This window comes from Parasteatoda tepidariorum, chromosome X2 (genome assembly GCF_043381705.1).
Source record: "Parasteatoda tepidariorum isolate YZ-2023 chromosome X2, CAS_Ptep_4.0, whole genome shotgun sequence".
In the NCBI taxonomy this organism is placed as follows: Eukaryota; Metazoa; Arthropoda; class Arachnida; order Araneae; family Theridiidae; genus Parasteatoda; species Parasteatoda tepidariorum.
The window spans coordinates 40,412,978-40,429,785 of NC_092215.1; the positions used below are offsets into that span (position 1 = coordinate 40,412,978).

At 32.3% G+C, this 16,808-nt stretch overlaps 1 protein-coding gene across 1 annotated transcript in view; it reads right to left on the reverse strand.

Moving 5' to 3' along the window:
- Window positions 1–497: 497 nt before the first annotated feature.
- The window catches only part of LOC107455913 (uncharacterized), a 75,215-nt gene continuing 58,904 nt past the window's right edge, over window positions 498–16,808 (reverse strand). Inside the window, exons 5-6 of the mRNA XM_071188249.1 lie at window positions 1,968–2,147; window positions 498–787 (exon numbers count right to left, since the gene is read on the reverse strand). Of these exons, the coding sequence (XP_071044350.1) occupies window positions 683–787; window positions 1,968–2,147 (285 nt within the window). The 3' untranslated portion in view covers window positions 498–682. The remainder of the gene's footprint in view (window positions 788–1,967; window positions 2,148–16,808) is intronic.

Below are 16,808 nucleotides of genomic sequence, written 5' to 3' on the forward strand. Positions count from 1 at the left end.
CTGGCTTGCACCGAGTGTTGACGTAAGATATCCTCAGTGATTGACGCATCATTTGTCATGGTCAGCTTGCCGTCTGGCTAACTGTGGGAGGCATTCGTAGTTTTCCTCTCTATGTAACGCAAATGCTGGTTAGTTTCGTTAAAAGGTTCTCCACGAAGGCGAATTTCTCCCATTAATTGATCCAGAAGTTTCCTTGTCTTCTTGGGAATCAAAAATACACGGCTATGGAGTTGAACATCAGTATTCGTAAAGTGTAGAGAGTGAGAAAATTGCGTAACATTTAGACGTCTGTTCTATTTACAAAAAGTATAGATTTAGTCTGGTTCAGCAGATTTCTCACTATTGAGCTTCTATCACCTTTGCATTATTCATAGCCTCCTTATAATTTGATTGAGTGATCAATCAAATGATAGATAAATCAATTAATTTATTAATCAATTTTATACTATTTTCAAGATTGAAATCACATTTAAAGGATTACAGAGTGAAAAAAAATGGACAGAAAGGAATTGCTGCTTTATTTTCAAAATTTTTCATAAGTGAATAAAATGTAAAAAAAATGATAGTGTTCATAAATTCATTCTCTTGAAAATGTTTGCTTTAAAATCTTAAAACTTTTTACACATCAAATCTTAAAACATTTTACACATCAAATTCTTTTTTACACATTATAGATCAAGTGTCAGTGCCTATAATTTCTTTCCTCTGAGTTTTGTCTTGGATGATCGTCTGGTATCGTACTCAGAGCTCTTTCATCCACATCCCAATTTCTTTTTAATCTTGTTCTCTGAAAAGAGAAGAACAATAATTGCGAGAAAATAAATGAACAATATTTAATGTAAAATTTAAAATTCTCAAAAATTGTCACTGATTAGATACATAGATGCCAACCTGCAAATCATAACTCCCCACAAAGCATAAATTTGTGGCAAAATAACAGTTAACCGCTTAACCCACATAGTTATATTGAACCATCTACATACCTGCCAACATTCATTCTTTTCGAGAATGGATTTTCCAAGTGGTAGTAAAACAATTACCGAAAAACAGTTTTACTCAAAAAGATATTTATGTTTTAACCAGGTTGAAATTCGCTAACGAGAGGACTAATATGCGTTTTATATATCTGTTGTAATTATTTATATGTAGTGGTGGTCAAACTCATTTATAATTATTAATATAATTCAAAAAGTTTAGTGAAATAACATGAATTTTGCTAGCACTTTAAATATGAAAAAAAAATCTTCCGGAAAAACCGGAAAAGTTGGCAGGTATGCATCTGAAAAGTTACCAAAATTAATCGAAAATCTGCACATTTTAGAACGTGTTTTTTTACTATCTTTTAAAACTTTTTGTCAAAACCACAGCAGTTGGCATCGCTGAATTTGCGTGAATATTAACAACATTTGCTTCTTCTGAGATGTTGATATGTTTTTTTCAAAATTAAAGTGTTAGTTAAAAAGATTGAATTGTCATTACTTTTATTCATTTGCTGGAGCGTTACAACAGAATTTTTTCAGAGAACTGTGTTTATGAAAAGAGTGTAGAATATTTATACTACATAAGCAGAGTGAGTTTTTTATACTATAATAGTTCAATTTCTGAAAAGAAATCTCAATTTAAAAAATTGAAGACTACAGTTGAAATATTTCCGATCTTAAAAAGTCATCTGCATTAATACAGTGCACACGAACATCTTAGCAAATTAAGTACTAAAAAAAGGTTACCTGTTTCTATTTTTTGAAAAAAGAATATTTTAGTAAAATGAAACAATGTTGCCTAACATGATGAGTTAATATTAAACATAAAACAACATATTCATAGAGCAACACGCCACGCCATGAAAGCTTTTAGCTCTTTAAATTAAAAACTCCTGGTTATTGAATTTTATTTCTTTTATCTCATTCATCGATGCTCAAATTTTCGTTCAAATTTCATTAAATTTTGGGTAGTTAAATTTTTCTTACCACCGCAGTAACTGGTCTTGGTGTCCTAGCTATCTGTTCTACTGTAGGAGGTCTGTAATAAGGAGCGTCTGGTACTGTAAAAGCAGGTTCAGGACCAGGGCCTAGCCATAAACCACTGTCATAGGAATATTTTCCAATAGATTGAGAAGAATCTCTCCCAAAATTTACATTTCTGTATGCCTGTAAGAAATATTTGAGAAGTTAAAAATGTGTATGAAGTATATATGTTACGAATAAAGCAAGATTTAAAGATAAACCCAGGTTTGACGCGTTAAAGTAAAGATAACCAATTCTAGTCGGTTGAAACTCAAGAAATTTCCCATGTGTCCATTTTAACCACATAAAACTGGATTTAATTAATGCTAGTTGGTTAAAGCCTCAAGTTAAATAATATATGTTGATAACGCTAAATATTATGAAGAAGCACATAAATAAACTCGGTAGTGGAGCGCACGAGTCAGTTGCCACTTCCTTTCCCTTAATTCATCATTCTTAGGCAAATATATGTCAAGAAATTTTTTAATTTATGAATATTATTGGTTTGTCTTATTTACTTGCAAACCACTACAGATTCAATTCTCAAATAGATATGATAAATTTAACTCTTTTAAAATAAAATTTTTGTAAATACTGTAAATATTCATTAGTGTTTATTTTCCCATTGTACTTTAATTTTACCTTTTTTCATGTACTTTTTTATTACTTGTAGTTTTGTTATTACCGAATAGTGGGAAAGTGCCATTTTTTCTCTCTCAATAACTCCATTTTGCTCCCCAAACTTTATTTTTGTCATGTATATTTCTAAGTCTAATTTCAGGATGAACGGGAAAAGGGCCGCAAGGCCTCAGACGCCCAGTTCCACTACAGCGAACGGACGAAAATGAAATTTGGGTTTATGCGCACAACTGGTTCACTTTTTAACACGTTCGATCCGGGTGTTGCGAATGAAAGCGGGGCGGAAAAGAGAAAATACTGGTAGAAGAACTATTTCAATGTTAGATAATATTCGGGAGGAGTTAATCTATTCTCAACAACAACAATTCTCTGTGAGGAAATTTACCTCTTCTTTATTTAAATAAACTAGACACCTATCCCACTCATCTTTAAATTAAATACAGTAAGGAAAAATACATATATTTGCAAACATTGTAGTAGGAAATTTAACACGGTGAAAAAGCAATTCAATATAAAAATTGCATCCGTTAAAAACAAGGGGTAGTTATGGATTTTTATTATTCCCGGAAAAAAAAACTAAAAAATGGAATTTATTTGTTACCAGTTTTTACTCCGGTGCGCCGCCCGATGAGACAATCTAGCGTGACCCACCGTTGGGTCACCCCGGCGTGAACGTGTTAAATAGCCTGCGCAGACTACTTATTAAATACCGTGAGGATGCTTTCTTATGTAGGAGGCTGTAGTCTCACTTTTCAAATAATATGGTTAGGTTCAGGGCGTTCAAGATTTTTTGCTGTATTTAACCCCTTGACATGTCATTTCATGATATAGAAATGATCTTTGATTCACTGTAAACAACAACTTTCAACGGAATGTTGACAGACACGCCAAAATAATTAAAAAGAAAGGTAAATAACTATAAACTAAATTTTTCAAAAATTTGACTCTTTTTGCTTGTTTTTTAAAAGGTATAGCATGACATAACTGCTATAAAGTGGTGAATTATATAAGCCTACGAATTATTTAGAAATAGGGAGGATTAAAATCTACTAAATTGAATTTATTATACCAATAAACACAATTGACAAACTACCACTTTAAAATGTTTTTTTGATGTCCGGAGCAAGTTGGCATCTTTGTGTTGAAGACGTCTGAGATACGTCAATTATTGTTTCGACATAAGAAATAAATGACGTCTCCCAGACGTCTTCGTATATCAAGGGGTTAAATAGGATTAGTAAATTATAATTTTAACAGAGTTATCTTGTCTTTTCTCTTATTGTTATTTTCCCCGACTTGTCTTATCGCCTTAATTTTAATTTATCCAAAACATAAATACTCAAGACATAAACTCAGAAATTTCGGGGATGGCAACTGCTTCGCTTTCTTCAAAATATTCCTTAAACTGGTAGATTAAAAAAATTTGTTAGGTTCGCTTTTACTTTCAGAGACTCAAAACTGGAACTAAGTACTGAGATGCCACAGGCAGTGTTGCCGCGGGCGATAAAAAATGAGAAAAGTGGTGACTAATAAAATTCAAAATTTTTTGTATAAGAGATTCAAATTAGCAACTTTTCATAGCATTTTTTAGTTCACTATTGAAAATGAAAGAAAGGACTGCCGCTGTCTTAAAAATTTAATATTTTAAATGTAAGCCATAGTGGTCGTTAGAATTAAATAATAAAAGGAATAATAAATAATTAAATATGACTTGAATTCATTCCACTTTTTTACATTTCTAGTCATTTGTTGCATCCCAGCACAGGCAACTAAAAATGTAAAAAGCGGTGATTAATAATTACAAATTTTTTTTGAACCAGATTAAAATTATTACCTTTTTAAAACATGTTTCTTTCAATTTATAATTGAAAGTTAATGCAAAGAATAATGAAAAGAGTTCAGGGTAATGCAAAGAATGTTTTCTCTTTAAATATGAATAATATAATGAAAGTTCTGGTGGTAGTTACGATTAAATAACTAAGTAAATAAAGATGAATTGAGTTTCTACAAAAGACCAATTCCAAGATCTTTACTCGATTAATTTTTCTCGTTTACGTTTAAATTCGTTAACTATCAAAAAGAATCAAGAATCTCTTCATTCATAACATACAACCTTTAGCATTTTAAAAATTCGTGAAAGTGTTCGTATTAATTATATAAATGACTATTCCTAATTTCATTATATTAATAAATTTTATCACTCTTAAATTAGCTTATTCACTATACTAATACATTTTTATTAATAATTTTTTCATTATTTATTTTTAATTAATAATTAATTATTATTATACTCATTACATTAATAAATTTAAAATTATATTTAAATTTATTTATTACAATAAATTTTATAATTATATTAATAAATTTTATTGATAAATTATAAATTTTATTAGTTAAGACTTTAGCATTTTTAGACAACAGTGGCAACCCAGAATTTTGAATTTTTAGGCGTTTACTTATTCAAGATAGAGCGAATTTTTTGCTCTTAATCCGAGATAACATCATTTATATTTTGTCTTACTTAGATCAGCAAGATCTTACAAGGTTGTTCTTACATTATTTTAATGCAAAACAAAGCATTTAAAATTGCATTGTCAGTTTCAAGTTTAATTATGTGTGTCTTTGAGCGTTTACTTATCATTAATAGTAAAAAGAAAAGATTCTTAAAATAGATTATTCGAACCCTGTTTTAATTTTCAAATTCTCTCTTAATACTTTAGAAACGTAAATGTTTACATTTGATTAGCATAAAGGGTAAAGGTGATACACAAAAACAAACAAAAGAAGAATTCAAAGATCTTTACTCGATTACTTTGCTCTTTTACGTTTAAATTCGTTAACTATTCGAAAGAATCATGAGTTTTATCATTCGTAACGTACATCCTTTCCCTTTAACATTTTAAAAAATCGATATAAAAGGAGCGTTACAGTTGTTCGTATTCATTACATTAATGACTTTTACAAAAATCTTAGTTTGTAACATTGTGTGTTAAAGCAAATTAAAGTTAAAATCTGATAAGATATTCATTAACAATGCTATCTTGGCATTTGGGAAATAATATAGGGAAAAGAGTATTTATAAAATTCCTTTACGAAAAATTATGTTCATTTTTTAAACTACTTCCATAAAAAAATATAATAACGAATATACTTAAATCTAAACGTAAAATGATTGCCAGTGTTTAATCGATTCAAGGTAATTAGGTGATCTAATTTTTTTAGTCTAATATTAATATATTATTTACATGCCTTTTCATTCACGTTTTATTATTAGCTTTTATGTGCAAAGCGGTCATTAAAAAAGACAGTTCTATTTTCAAAGCTGAGAAAAGTTTTAGCACAAATATTTCATTGATATAGGACGACTATTCACGTAAAATAAGGTAGAAACTCAATTCACTTTTATTTATTTATTATCTCCTCAATTATTTAATCGTATCTACCACTATGATTTACATTCATATTATTCAAATACAAACATTTTTTACATTCTGTTTTTAATAATAAACTGATACAAATAAGCTATGAAAAGTTGCTAATTTTAATTTCTTAAATAAAATCTTCAATTTTGTTAATCAGCGATTCTCGCATTTTTAGTCGCCTGTGGGTACCCTGCTAATATGGTTTCTTTTGAAGAAATAAAATATTTCTGCCTACCACTGAATATAATTTGAATATAAATGCTTGTATTTGGATTTGAAGGCAGAAGCTTAGTGCTTTTTGAAAACACAAGAAGTATGGAACCGAAAACAGATGTGGGCTACCTTTTATTTTCATATGGGTGTTTTTCATATTCAGATTTCCTTTTTTCGCTAAGTTCAGAAATCGATAAATTGTGACTCGCAAGACGCGTGATATTTTTGCGATTCGAGTGGGCCTTGTATTTAGATTTAGTACTGACCATCACTGGTAAACATATAATTAAACCAAGTTCCGCTTTTTGCAAAGTTATTTTATTTCTGGATAGTAATTAGTTGGAAGACAAATCCGAAATTCGTTTTTGTTTCTCAGTTGCAATCAACATGGTTCATCAAATGAGAGCTTCGGTAACGCTAAGTTATCCTGAACTATTACGCGCCCAAGAGTTTGTGGGTTCGATTCCCGCCAGCCGAAGACTCTCCTTGCAGTAAATGGTAACTGATGCACGTTAAATCTGTCGAGTCGCAAAGTCCTCCCCGTTCCCATAACAAATCAATACCTTTGAGGGTACTGATCCAGGAGTTCCCTTGTCTTCTGGATTGGTTCAAAATTGCAAGGCTACGGAGTTGAACATTAGTAGTCGTAAAAACAAAATTGGGTCGGCTGTTCAACGACGGATAAAATAAAATAAAATAGATTTTATTGAGCCGTGGTGGCTCAGGGGATAGAGCATTCGCCTTCCAATGAGGTGAACCGGTTTCGAAACCCAGCGATGATTGGTCGATACAAATTCCGCACCTGGTTCTCCCCGACCACAGTGCTGACGTAAAACATCCTCAGTTGTAGACGGATCATGGGTAAAGCTAGGACCTTGACGCCAAGCTAACCGTAGGAGGTTTTCGTGGTTTTTCTCCCCATGTAACTCAAATACGGGTCAGTTCCATCAAAAGATCCCCCACAAAGGCAAATTTCTCCCAATACTTGATCCAGGAGTTTCCTTGTCTTCTGGATTGTGTTCAAAATCACAAGCTTACGGAGTTATACATTAGTAGTCGTAAACCCAAAAATTTGGTCGGCTGTTCAACGATCGTTATAAAATAAAATCAGTTTAATTTGATATTAAAGAGGAAATTGACTTTAAAATGATGAACCTTCTTTCCAAATCACGGTTTCTCAGTCTAAATCAATCCTATTTTTCTTGAACGGAAGTCTTACACTTCCTTTATACTTGACAAGATAGTTAATTGTCAAGTAAAATATTAAAAGGAAGTAATTGATAACCATAAGTTCAAAGAAGTCTTATAAAAATTAAATAATAATAAATTTAATGTCTTAAAAATGATCATATTAATAATAATGCTTATTGTCTGTATCACTAGCAGCTCATTTTGGCATTAATGATTGCATGTCAATTTTTAAGTATCTGGCTCCAATATTATCAGCGGAAATTTCATTTTTTTCACACCCATAGAGATTCGTAGTAACAACTTCTATCTAATTTTATCCAGAATCTTATTAAATATGAAGATGGAAAACTTTCGAGTCAATGATCGCAAATGATATCTATATGACATAATGACGCTTTCAGATAAAATGAAAACTTCATTATCCATGGCACAAATATTACCCACGGAAATTAATATTTATGTGATTTAACAACATAAACGTTATTGAATCCTAACGTATAATAATTAAAAGATCAAGGACGAAAAATGGTTTATGTCAATTTTTCACAAATATCATGATTGGGTCGCCACCTAATGTACTTTAAGCATCACAAAATTTTGATAAATCAATAAAGCTGAAAATTCGATCCCTGAATCTGCTTTCAGGCACGTAAGCTGCTCTTCATTCTTAATATTAAATTGATATTTAAAAAAGAAGGTTTAATTCTCGTGTTGAAGGACGTTATCGGTTCGGCGTAAATAACAATGTTCATTACCAATACCATCTCTACAACACTTCAATATTCATAAAATCTCTTACACATCATTGGAAGCAATGTTTCGAGAGAGGCTCTCAAAACTCCTTAACAATCTTCCAAATTCTTAGATTTTCATGCGAGAGTCTTAGATTTCAGAGCTGTAACTTCCGCAGAATGTTGAAAAAATTAGTAGTAAAACCTTTTCAGTTCTTGATTATTTAAAGAATGCATACCTGACAACTATTGCACTCCTCAAAAAAGCGTTTTGCTAATTGTAAGGAAAAGTTAGATTGACAGAGGACTTTTATTTCACATTTAGTCAACACTTACACAATAAGATAACTAACAGGACTGCTATACAGGGTGTCCCAGGATTATTGGACCAAACTTTAACGGAAGGTAGGAAACAACGCAAGGATTCAGATTTGCATAGCAACCCAAGCTCGAAAATGTCATCATTCGCCACTAGGTGGTGTTATTCAGAAGATGGATTAGGCGTGGTAGAACAATTCCCTGGCCACCACGCTCTCTTGATTTAAGAAGCATGAATTTCTCTCATTAGGGTGCGCTGAAAAGTATTGCGTGCGCAGCATCTGGATTTAGTTGCAAGAATCATCTGTGATGCTATGGATATCCAACAAAATTCAAGTGTATTTGAGCTAGTCCCCCAGTCTATGGTCGTAACTCATGCATCGCTACCAATGGTGGAAACTTTGAATATCTTTGGTGACATTTTCACAAATCATTTACTACAGCACATGTAATATCTTTATCGTTTCAGTAATGTAAACAAGAATCAAGTATGAATGCAAACAGGAATTGATTATGAATGTAAACAGGAATTGATTATGAATGTAAACAGGAATCAAGTACGAATGTAAACAGGAATCAAGTATGAATGTAAACAGGAATCAAGTATGAATGTGAACAAGAATTGATTATGAATATAAACAAGAATCAAGTATGAATGCAGAAATTTTACTTCAACCTTCAAAATAAATGCGAAATCTCCCACATAATGTGAAAGAGCTGGCAGGTATGGAATGAGTAATATAGTCATCACTACCATGAATTATTAACATTTATTACAGATATTAATTTTTTAACAAACCACGCAAGTAAAAACGTATAGTACAATCACGTAAAAATTTATACTTTAAGATAGTTTATCTTCCCACAAGAAAATGTAGAAACAAAATAGCTCCATCACAAGTTTTTTTCTTCGGTGATACAGAAACAGACCATAGTTCAGTAATAAATTAATTTTGCTTTCTATTCTTGATAGCAAACAAAAAATGAAAAAAAATGTCGTAGGTAAATTAGCAGTTAATAGATTGTAATAAAATAAAAAAAATAATCTAAAAACTTTTTTTTAAAAAATAGAGATATATGTTCAGTTAAATAACTGAAAATTATTCCTTTATATTTCATTTTTAAGTTCATTAAAATGTCTAAAAAACTTATCATTGATAAAACAATATAAAAGAGAAAATCTTTTCTTTGTATTCTCTTCTTGAAGTGCGTGCTTCTCAGGATTCTTAACCCACGTAGGACTTCTTCAAATGCTATTTCCTTTTTCTTACCCTTGAGTAAAAACTCTAATACTCGTTTTCCTTTTGGCGACCAATTAGTAGAGACAGTCAGCAGTGGTTAATTAGTAACGAAAAAAGAAGCATTTAGAATGGTAAAAGCTTTACGTTGAATCAAATAAATGCTTTTTGTTAAGGCACTTAATAATTGTTTCGGTCAATAAGTGACCTCATACTTGCCATCTTCAGAGGTTTTTTAAAAAAAATGATACTCTTTTTTTAATAAAGATTAGAAGAGTTTTATTTATCTTCTTGTAATAGATTAAGAGCAACATCGGAAAGTAAAATAGTTAGATAAGAACCTGATGATTTGATGTGAACTATTTTATTTGTAATAAGTTAGTATTGTGATAATTTTTAATAAACAGTTTTAATATCATACTTATTTCACGAAAATGAATTACGCTGAAGTAATTAATTGCTCTTTGTTGAAGCACTTAATAATTGTTTCGGTCAATAAGTGACCTCATACTTGCCATCTTTAGAGGGGTTTTTTTTTTAAAAAATGATACTCTTTTTTTTAATAAAGATTAGAATTGTTTTATTTATCTTCTTCTAATAGATTAAGAGCAAAATCGGAAAGTAAAATAGTTAAATAAGAACCTGATGATTTGATGTGAACTATTTTATTCGTAATAAGTTAGTATTGTGATAATTTTTAATAAACAGTTTTAATATCATACTTATTTTACGAAAATGAATTACGCTGAAGTAATTAATTTCTCTTTGTTGAAGCACTTAATAATTGTTTCGGTTAATAATTGACTTTATGGTTGCCCTCTTAAGAGTTTTTCTTAAAAAAATATGCTCTTTTTTTTATTTTTCATTATGATTAGAAGTGTTTTATTTGTCCTGGTGTAATAGATCAGGAGCAAAACTGGAATGTAAAATAGTTAGACAAGAACCTGATGAATTGATGTAAAGTGTTTTATTTGTAATAAGTAGAATATTAAAATTGTGTTAGTTTTTAGTATACAGTTTTAATATCAATCTTACTTTACGAACACGAAATATGCTGAATCAAATTAAATCCTTTTGTTTAGGCACTTAATAATTGTCTCAGTCAATGAGTGTGTATTGCATATTAGTATCGCGATAGTTTTTAGCAAACAGTTTTAACACGTTCACGCCGGGGTGACCCACCGGTGGGTCAGGCCAACACCTCCTACATCAAAAAGCCTCCACACGGTCTTTTATAAGTAGTCCGCGCAGATTATTTGAAAAGTGAACCAGTTGTGCGCAAGGACCCAAAACGGTTTGTAAAAGTAATTGAGAGAAATTCATCATATATATTTGAGAATTGAATCTGTAGTGGTTGACAAGTGAATAAATCAAACCAATAATATTCATAAATAAAACAAATTTTTAGTCATATATTTGCTATCACTTTTTTATTCTAACTAGATTTTGTATTAAGTGACTCGTTCGGAAAGTGAATATCCATCACAGTGGTCTGACCGGACTACCTATAAAAAACCGTGTGGAGGCTTTCAGTTATAGGAGGCGTTGGTCAGGCTAGATTTTCTCATCTTGGCGACGCACCGGAGTTAAAATTGGTAGCAAATAAATTTCATTTTTTAGTTTTTTTCCAGGAATAATAAAAATCCATAACTACCAATTGTTTTTAACGGATGCAATTTTTATATTGAATTGCTTCTTCGCCGTGATAAAATTTCTTACAGTGAATTAATATTGTTGAGAATAGATTAACTCCTCCTAAATATTATCTAATATTGAAATAGTTCTTCTACCAGTATTTTCTCTTTTCCCGTACCAGTATTTTCACTTTTCCCGGCGTGAACGTGTTAATATCGCACTTATTTTGCAAAAAAGAATTACGCTGAGTCAAATAAATATTTTTTGTTAAGGCACTTAAATATTGTTTTCGTCAATAAGTGATCTCGTGCTTGCCATCTTTAGAGTTTCTTAAAAAACTGATAATCTATTTACTTTTTTTTTTACATTTACTCCTGAAAAGCAAGCTTTGAATTTAAAAAATTAGAAGAGACAAAAAAAGCTAGAGAGTTAGAAGAAAGATCTTAATTTCAAGATACTTTTTTTAGAGATTTTACAAATTAAATGTTGTATGATTGCTTTCCTTTAAAGATAATATGTGATAACAAATACACTCTATAACAAACAAATCGAAGCACCAAGAAGCAATCATCCGATTGCTTTGAAATTTCGTATGCATGAATGTTTTGGCTCCATCAGGCTGGAATAATGCCGACTGGGGACGTATAGTCTTTAGCGACGAATCCCGCTTCCAACTGTGTCCTGACGATCATCAAAGACGTGTTTGGAGACGCACAGGGCAGAGGGGCGATCCTGCCTTCACTATTGCACGCCACACCGGCCCTCAACAAGGCATTATGGTCTGGGGTGCCATTTCCTTAGACAGCCGGACCCCTTTGGTTGTCATTAGAGGTACGCTTATTGCACAACGGTACGTCGACGACATCCTAAGACCCGTTTTTCTACCGCTCATTTTGCAGCTCCCTGAGCTGGTTTTTCAGCAGGGTAATGCCAGACCACAAACGGCACGCGTTGCTATGATCTGTCTGCAAGCTTGTCAAACTCCTCCTTGGCCTGCCAGATCACCAGATCTCTCTCCCATCGAGCATGTCTGGGATATGATGGGAAGGCGATTGCATCTGGCACGGAATGTAGATGACCTCGTTCGACAATTAGATCGAATTTGGCAGGAAATATCGCAAGAGACCATCCGGGAGCTATATCGGTCTATGCCACCACGTGTGGCAGCTTGTATCCAGGCTAGAGGCGGGTCAACACCTTATTGAACTTGTTACTGTAATTCTGCAATAAATTATTCAATTGTACTGAAATTTTATTCATTTACTATTCTATACATTGTCTTCATATCCTAAAATTTCCGTTTCAATCGGACAGCTCCTTCTTGCTGCGTCAATTTTTTTTGTTATAGAGTGTGTATTGAAATATTTATATTTGTTCAAATTTTGTGACCCGTTTTCTAAATCTTATAAGACTATGGAAAAAGTATGCGTGATCCTATTATGAATTACAATATAGATATCGGACTGTTTCTTACTTAGATAAAAGTAAATAAAAGTGAATAAATGACTAGAAAAGAAATAGTTTTACATCCAGTATTTTCTCTTTAACAGAAATTTGTCAGCCCTATCAAACCTTCAACCTCGATAATTTTATTTCTACACAAGATTCGTATAAGCCCATCAGGAAGTATAAAACCAACCTTTACCCCTACTCAAACGGAAGAGAGATTTTGAGAGCGATGAAAATAACTTTTGTCAACGTCATCTGTGACATGTTGCTATTTTATTCGGTTATACTTTTGAGTATGTAACGAGTTAGTACAACTTGAAATGTTAATTTCCTCGGTTGAATGACTTTTCTAGCTTGAAATGTTAGTTTTTTTCGGCAGAAAAACTATACTTTTTACTCATAAAATAAAAATGAACTTATTTCTTCCAACATTAATTATTATCTCCATCGAACCAGTCCCCGAAATTTAGTTAAATTAAATTCAATATTCTATATGTGGCATTCAGTATTTCACATATCCTTTGCATAAATAAGAACACTGTATATATATATAATTATTGTTATTATTAATTATATATATAATTATAAATCAAATATTCTGATTCCGATTTTCAGACTGAAGTAATTATACGAGGGTTGCTATTTATATTTCTGGCCTTGGCAACAGTAAGTGTTGCTAGGCGACCGCAGACGATTTTAATCGAAAGTTTGTTATTTTTAAACATAAATTCAGCAGACGATTTACCGTTATAGCTTCATTTATGTTGTTGACAGTAAATTGAAAAGTTCTTCTCTTTCAAAAAATGGAATTGAATCGTGAACATTTTCGTGCCATTATTTTTCATAACTTTCGACGTGGATTGTCAAGACAAGAGTGCTTCGATGAACTTAATTCTTTATTCAGCGATAAAGCGCCATCCTACAGCACTGTAAAAAATTGGTATAACGAATTTAATCGTGGTCGATGTTCGATCCAGGACGAATCCCGTGCAGGTCGTCCAAAATCCGTTGTTGTGCCAGAAAAGATCGATGCTGTGCGTGAACTGATAAAGCAAGATCGTCATGTGACATACCGTGAGATAGAGGCGTCTTTGGACATTAGTATGACTAGCATCAATAAAATATTGCATGAACATTTGAGCGTAAAAAAAATTTGTTCGCGTTGGATCCCGCATAATCTGACAAACGCTCAAAAAAAGGCTCGTGTCGATTGGTGCAAGGAAATGTTGGAAAAATACGTTCAAGGTACATCAAAGGCTGTGTATAACATCTACACAGGTGACGAATCATGGATCTATGCATATGAGCCGGAAACAAAACAGCAATCAACTGTATGGGTCTTCCAAGACGAGGCAAAACCAACAAAAGTTGTTCGAGGAAGAAGCACATCGAAACAAATGATTGCCTGTTTCTTCGGCATTAACGGTCATGTGGCAACAGTGGCGTTAGAGCAACGCAGGACGGTCAATTCTGAATGGTACACGACCATTTGTTTGCCAGAAGTCATCGGAGAAATTCGAAAAAAGCAGAAGAACAGGCGAATCATTCTTCATCATGACAATGCGAGCTCTCACACATCGACTCAAACAAAGGCATTTCTGACGGAGCGAAAGATCGAACTGATGGGTCATCCGCCGTACAGCCCTGATTTGGCACCCAATGACTTCTTCTTATTCCCACACATCAAAAATAAATTACGTGGACAACGATTTTCGACCCCCGAAGAAGCGGTTGATGCATTCAAAACGCATGTTTTGGAGTTACCTCAATCGGACTGGAAAAAGTGCTTTGAAAATTGGTTCAAACGCATGCAAAAGTGTATTGATCATCATGGAGAATATTTTGAAAATCAATAAAACCAATTTCGATCCTACATATTTGTTTTTTCATTATTAGGCCAGAAATATAAATAGCAACCCTCGTATATAAGTTCTAAATATTTAATAATAACATTAATTTTAATTAAACTTTTTATATTTTAGAATACCTTTCGCTAAAATATAATAAAATCTTTTTTAAGCAATCAAAAATATGTTTGGAATAATAATTGCATTCTCTTTGAAATTTCATAAAAACATCTTAACTATTCTTGCGCAATTTTTTTTACTTAGTTCGGCAATCATACTTGGTAAATTTAAATTAGAGATTGGAATATTTTAGAACGTTAAAAGTCTCCAAACTATTAAATCGCATAAGACAGTTAAATTCAAATACAGATTATTAATTGCATGTATAAATCAATTCTTAATTATTATACTGACGAAATTATGTGTGGTAAAATATATGCTCAAAAATTATTTTAAAAATGAGTATTATATTATGATTTTTATGATGATTTGATGTTTTAAAAAAAAGTTTTAGTTCCCTAAAATTATAAAAATTGCAGCGAAGTAACAGTTAAGGTAAACTTAATTTACGTAACTTTGGCAGTACTTAAAAATTTCCCTATACAATTATCAGATCTTTTAAAATTGTTTCAATTGTTCATAGATAATAATAAATTGTTAAATTGTTTGTTAAAATCAATGTAAACCTTAGTTAATGAAAAATATCATGGCAAAGCTTTAAACTTTCAAATGGTTTAAAGATTCAAAGAAACTTAAAATCCTCCCTTTAAAACGTGAAAAGTTATCATGCTTATCACTAAGCTAGTCTTTTTAGGTATACTTTACTATGTCACTAGAAGCTTATCATATGGTAACCTGTTACCCCTGACGGTAACAAGAAGTTAATCATGAGTTTACGGAAGAGACATCTAATAGAGTATCTAGTAAAAATAAGAAAGTGACAGCAAATATACGTCAATTTTTTTTTAATTAATGAATATATACACTGAAGAACCAAAAAAACTGGTACAGACATGAGTATGCAAATAAAGGGGAATGAAGTCAATCAAAGTACAGCGTTGCGATTGGCAACGCGTATATAAGACAAAGAGTGTCTAGCACAGTTCTTAGATCGGTTACTTCTGCTACAATGCCAGGTTATACAGATTTAAGTGAGTTTGAACGTGGTGTTATAGTCGGCGCACGGGAGATGGAACATAGCATCTCCGAGATAGCAATGAAATTTGGATTTTCACGTACGACCATTTCACGAGTATACCTTGAGTATCGGAAAGCCGGTAAAACATCAAATCTACGACATCGCTGGGATATTTGGGATGCCTCGCAACGTGATGTTCAGAAGATATCCCCACCCCCTGTTACTCCCACTGGTTTATGGACAGCCCTGCAGGATTCATGGTGTCAATTATCTCCAGCACTACTTCACACATTGATCGAATCCATGCCACGCCGTGTTGCGGCACTTCTGCGTGCTCGCGTGAGCCCTACACGATATAAGGCAGGTATACCAGTTTTTTTGGCTCTTCAGTGTATATACAGAGATGCCAACTGCTCCGTACACGCCAAAATAATTAAATAAACGGTAATTAACTTCAAAGAAAATTTTGCAAAGATTTGACTATTTTTGCTCTCTTTGTAAATGGTATAGCATTACTTGAGTTCCTAGTCCTAGTGTTTTGATCTTATTGGGCACCTGGGACGCGAAGCGGCCCCTATCCCATTCATCTGGAATTTCTGAGCAGTTTTGGTTGAGCAATGAGGTAAGCAGGCAATGGAGTTGCTTTTATGAATGTTTCAAGCTCTTTGCTTGAATAACTAAAAAGGAATCAAAAATAAATTGAGCAGCTTGCTCTAAACTGTGTTTGTTTGATTTTGGAGTTGTTCAAAATTGTATCAGCATGAGTAAACGTTATTTTCAGAAAGGTTGATGAAATTACTTGAGCTCCATCAAGTGGTGAATTATATAAGCCTACGAATATTTTAGAAATAGTGGTGGATAAAAATCTACTAAATTGAATTGATAAAACTACGAATCACAATTGATAAACTACCACTTTGAAAAGATATTTGCTGTCCGGAGCAAGTTGGCATCTCTGTATATATATATATACTTGGTAAATTT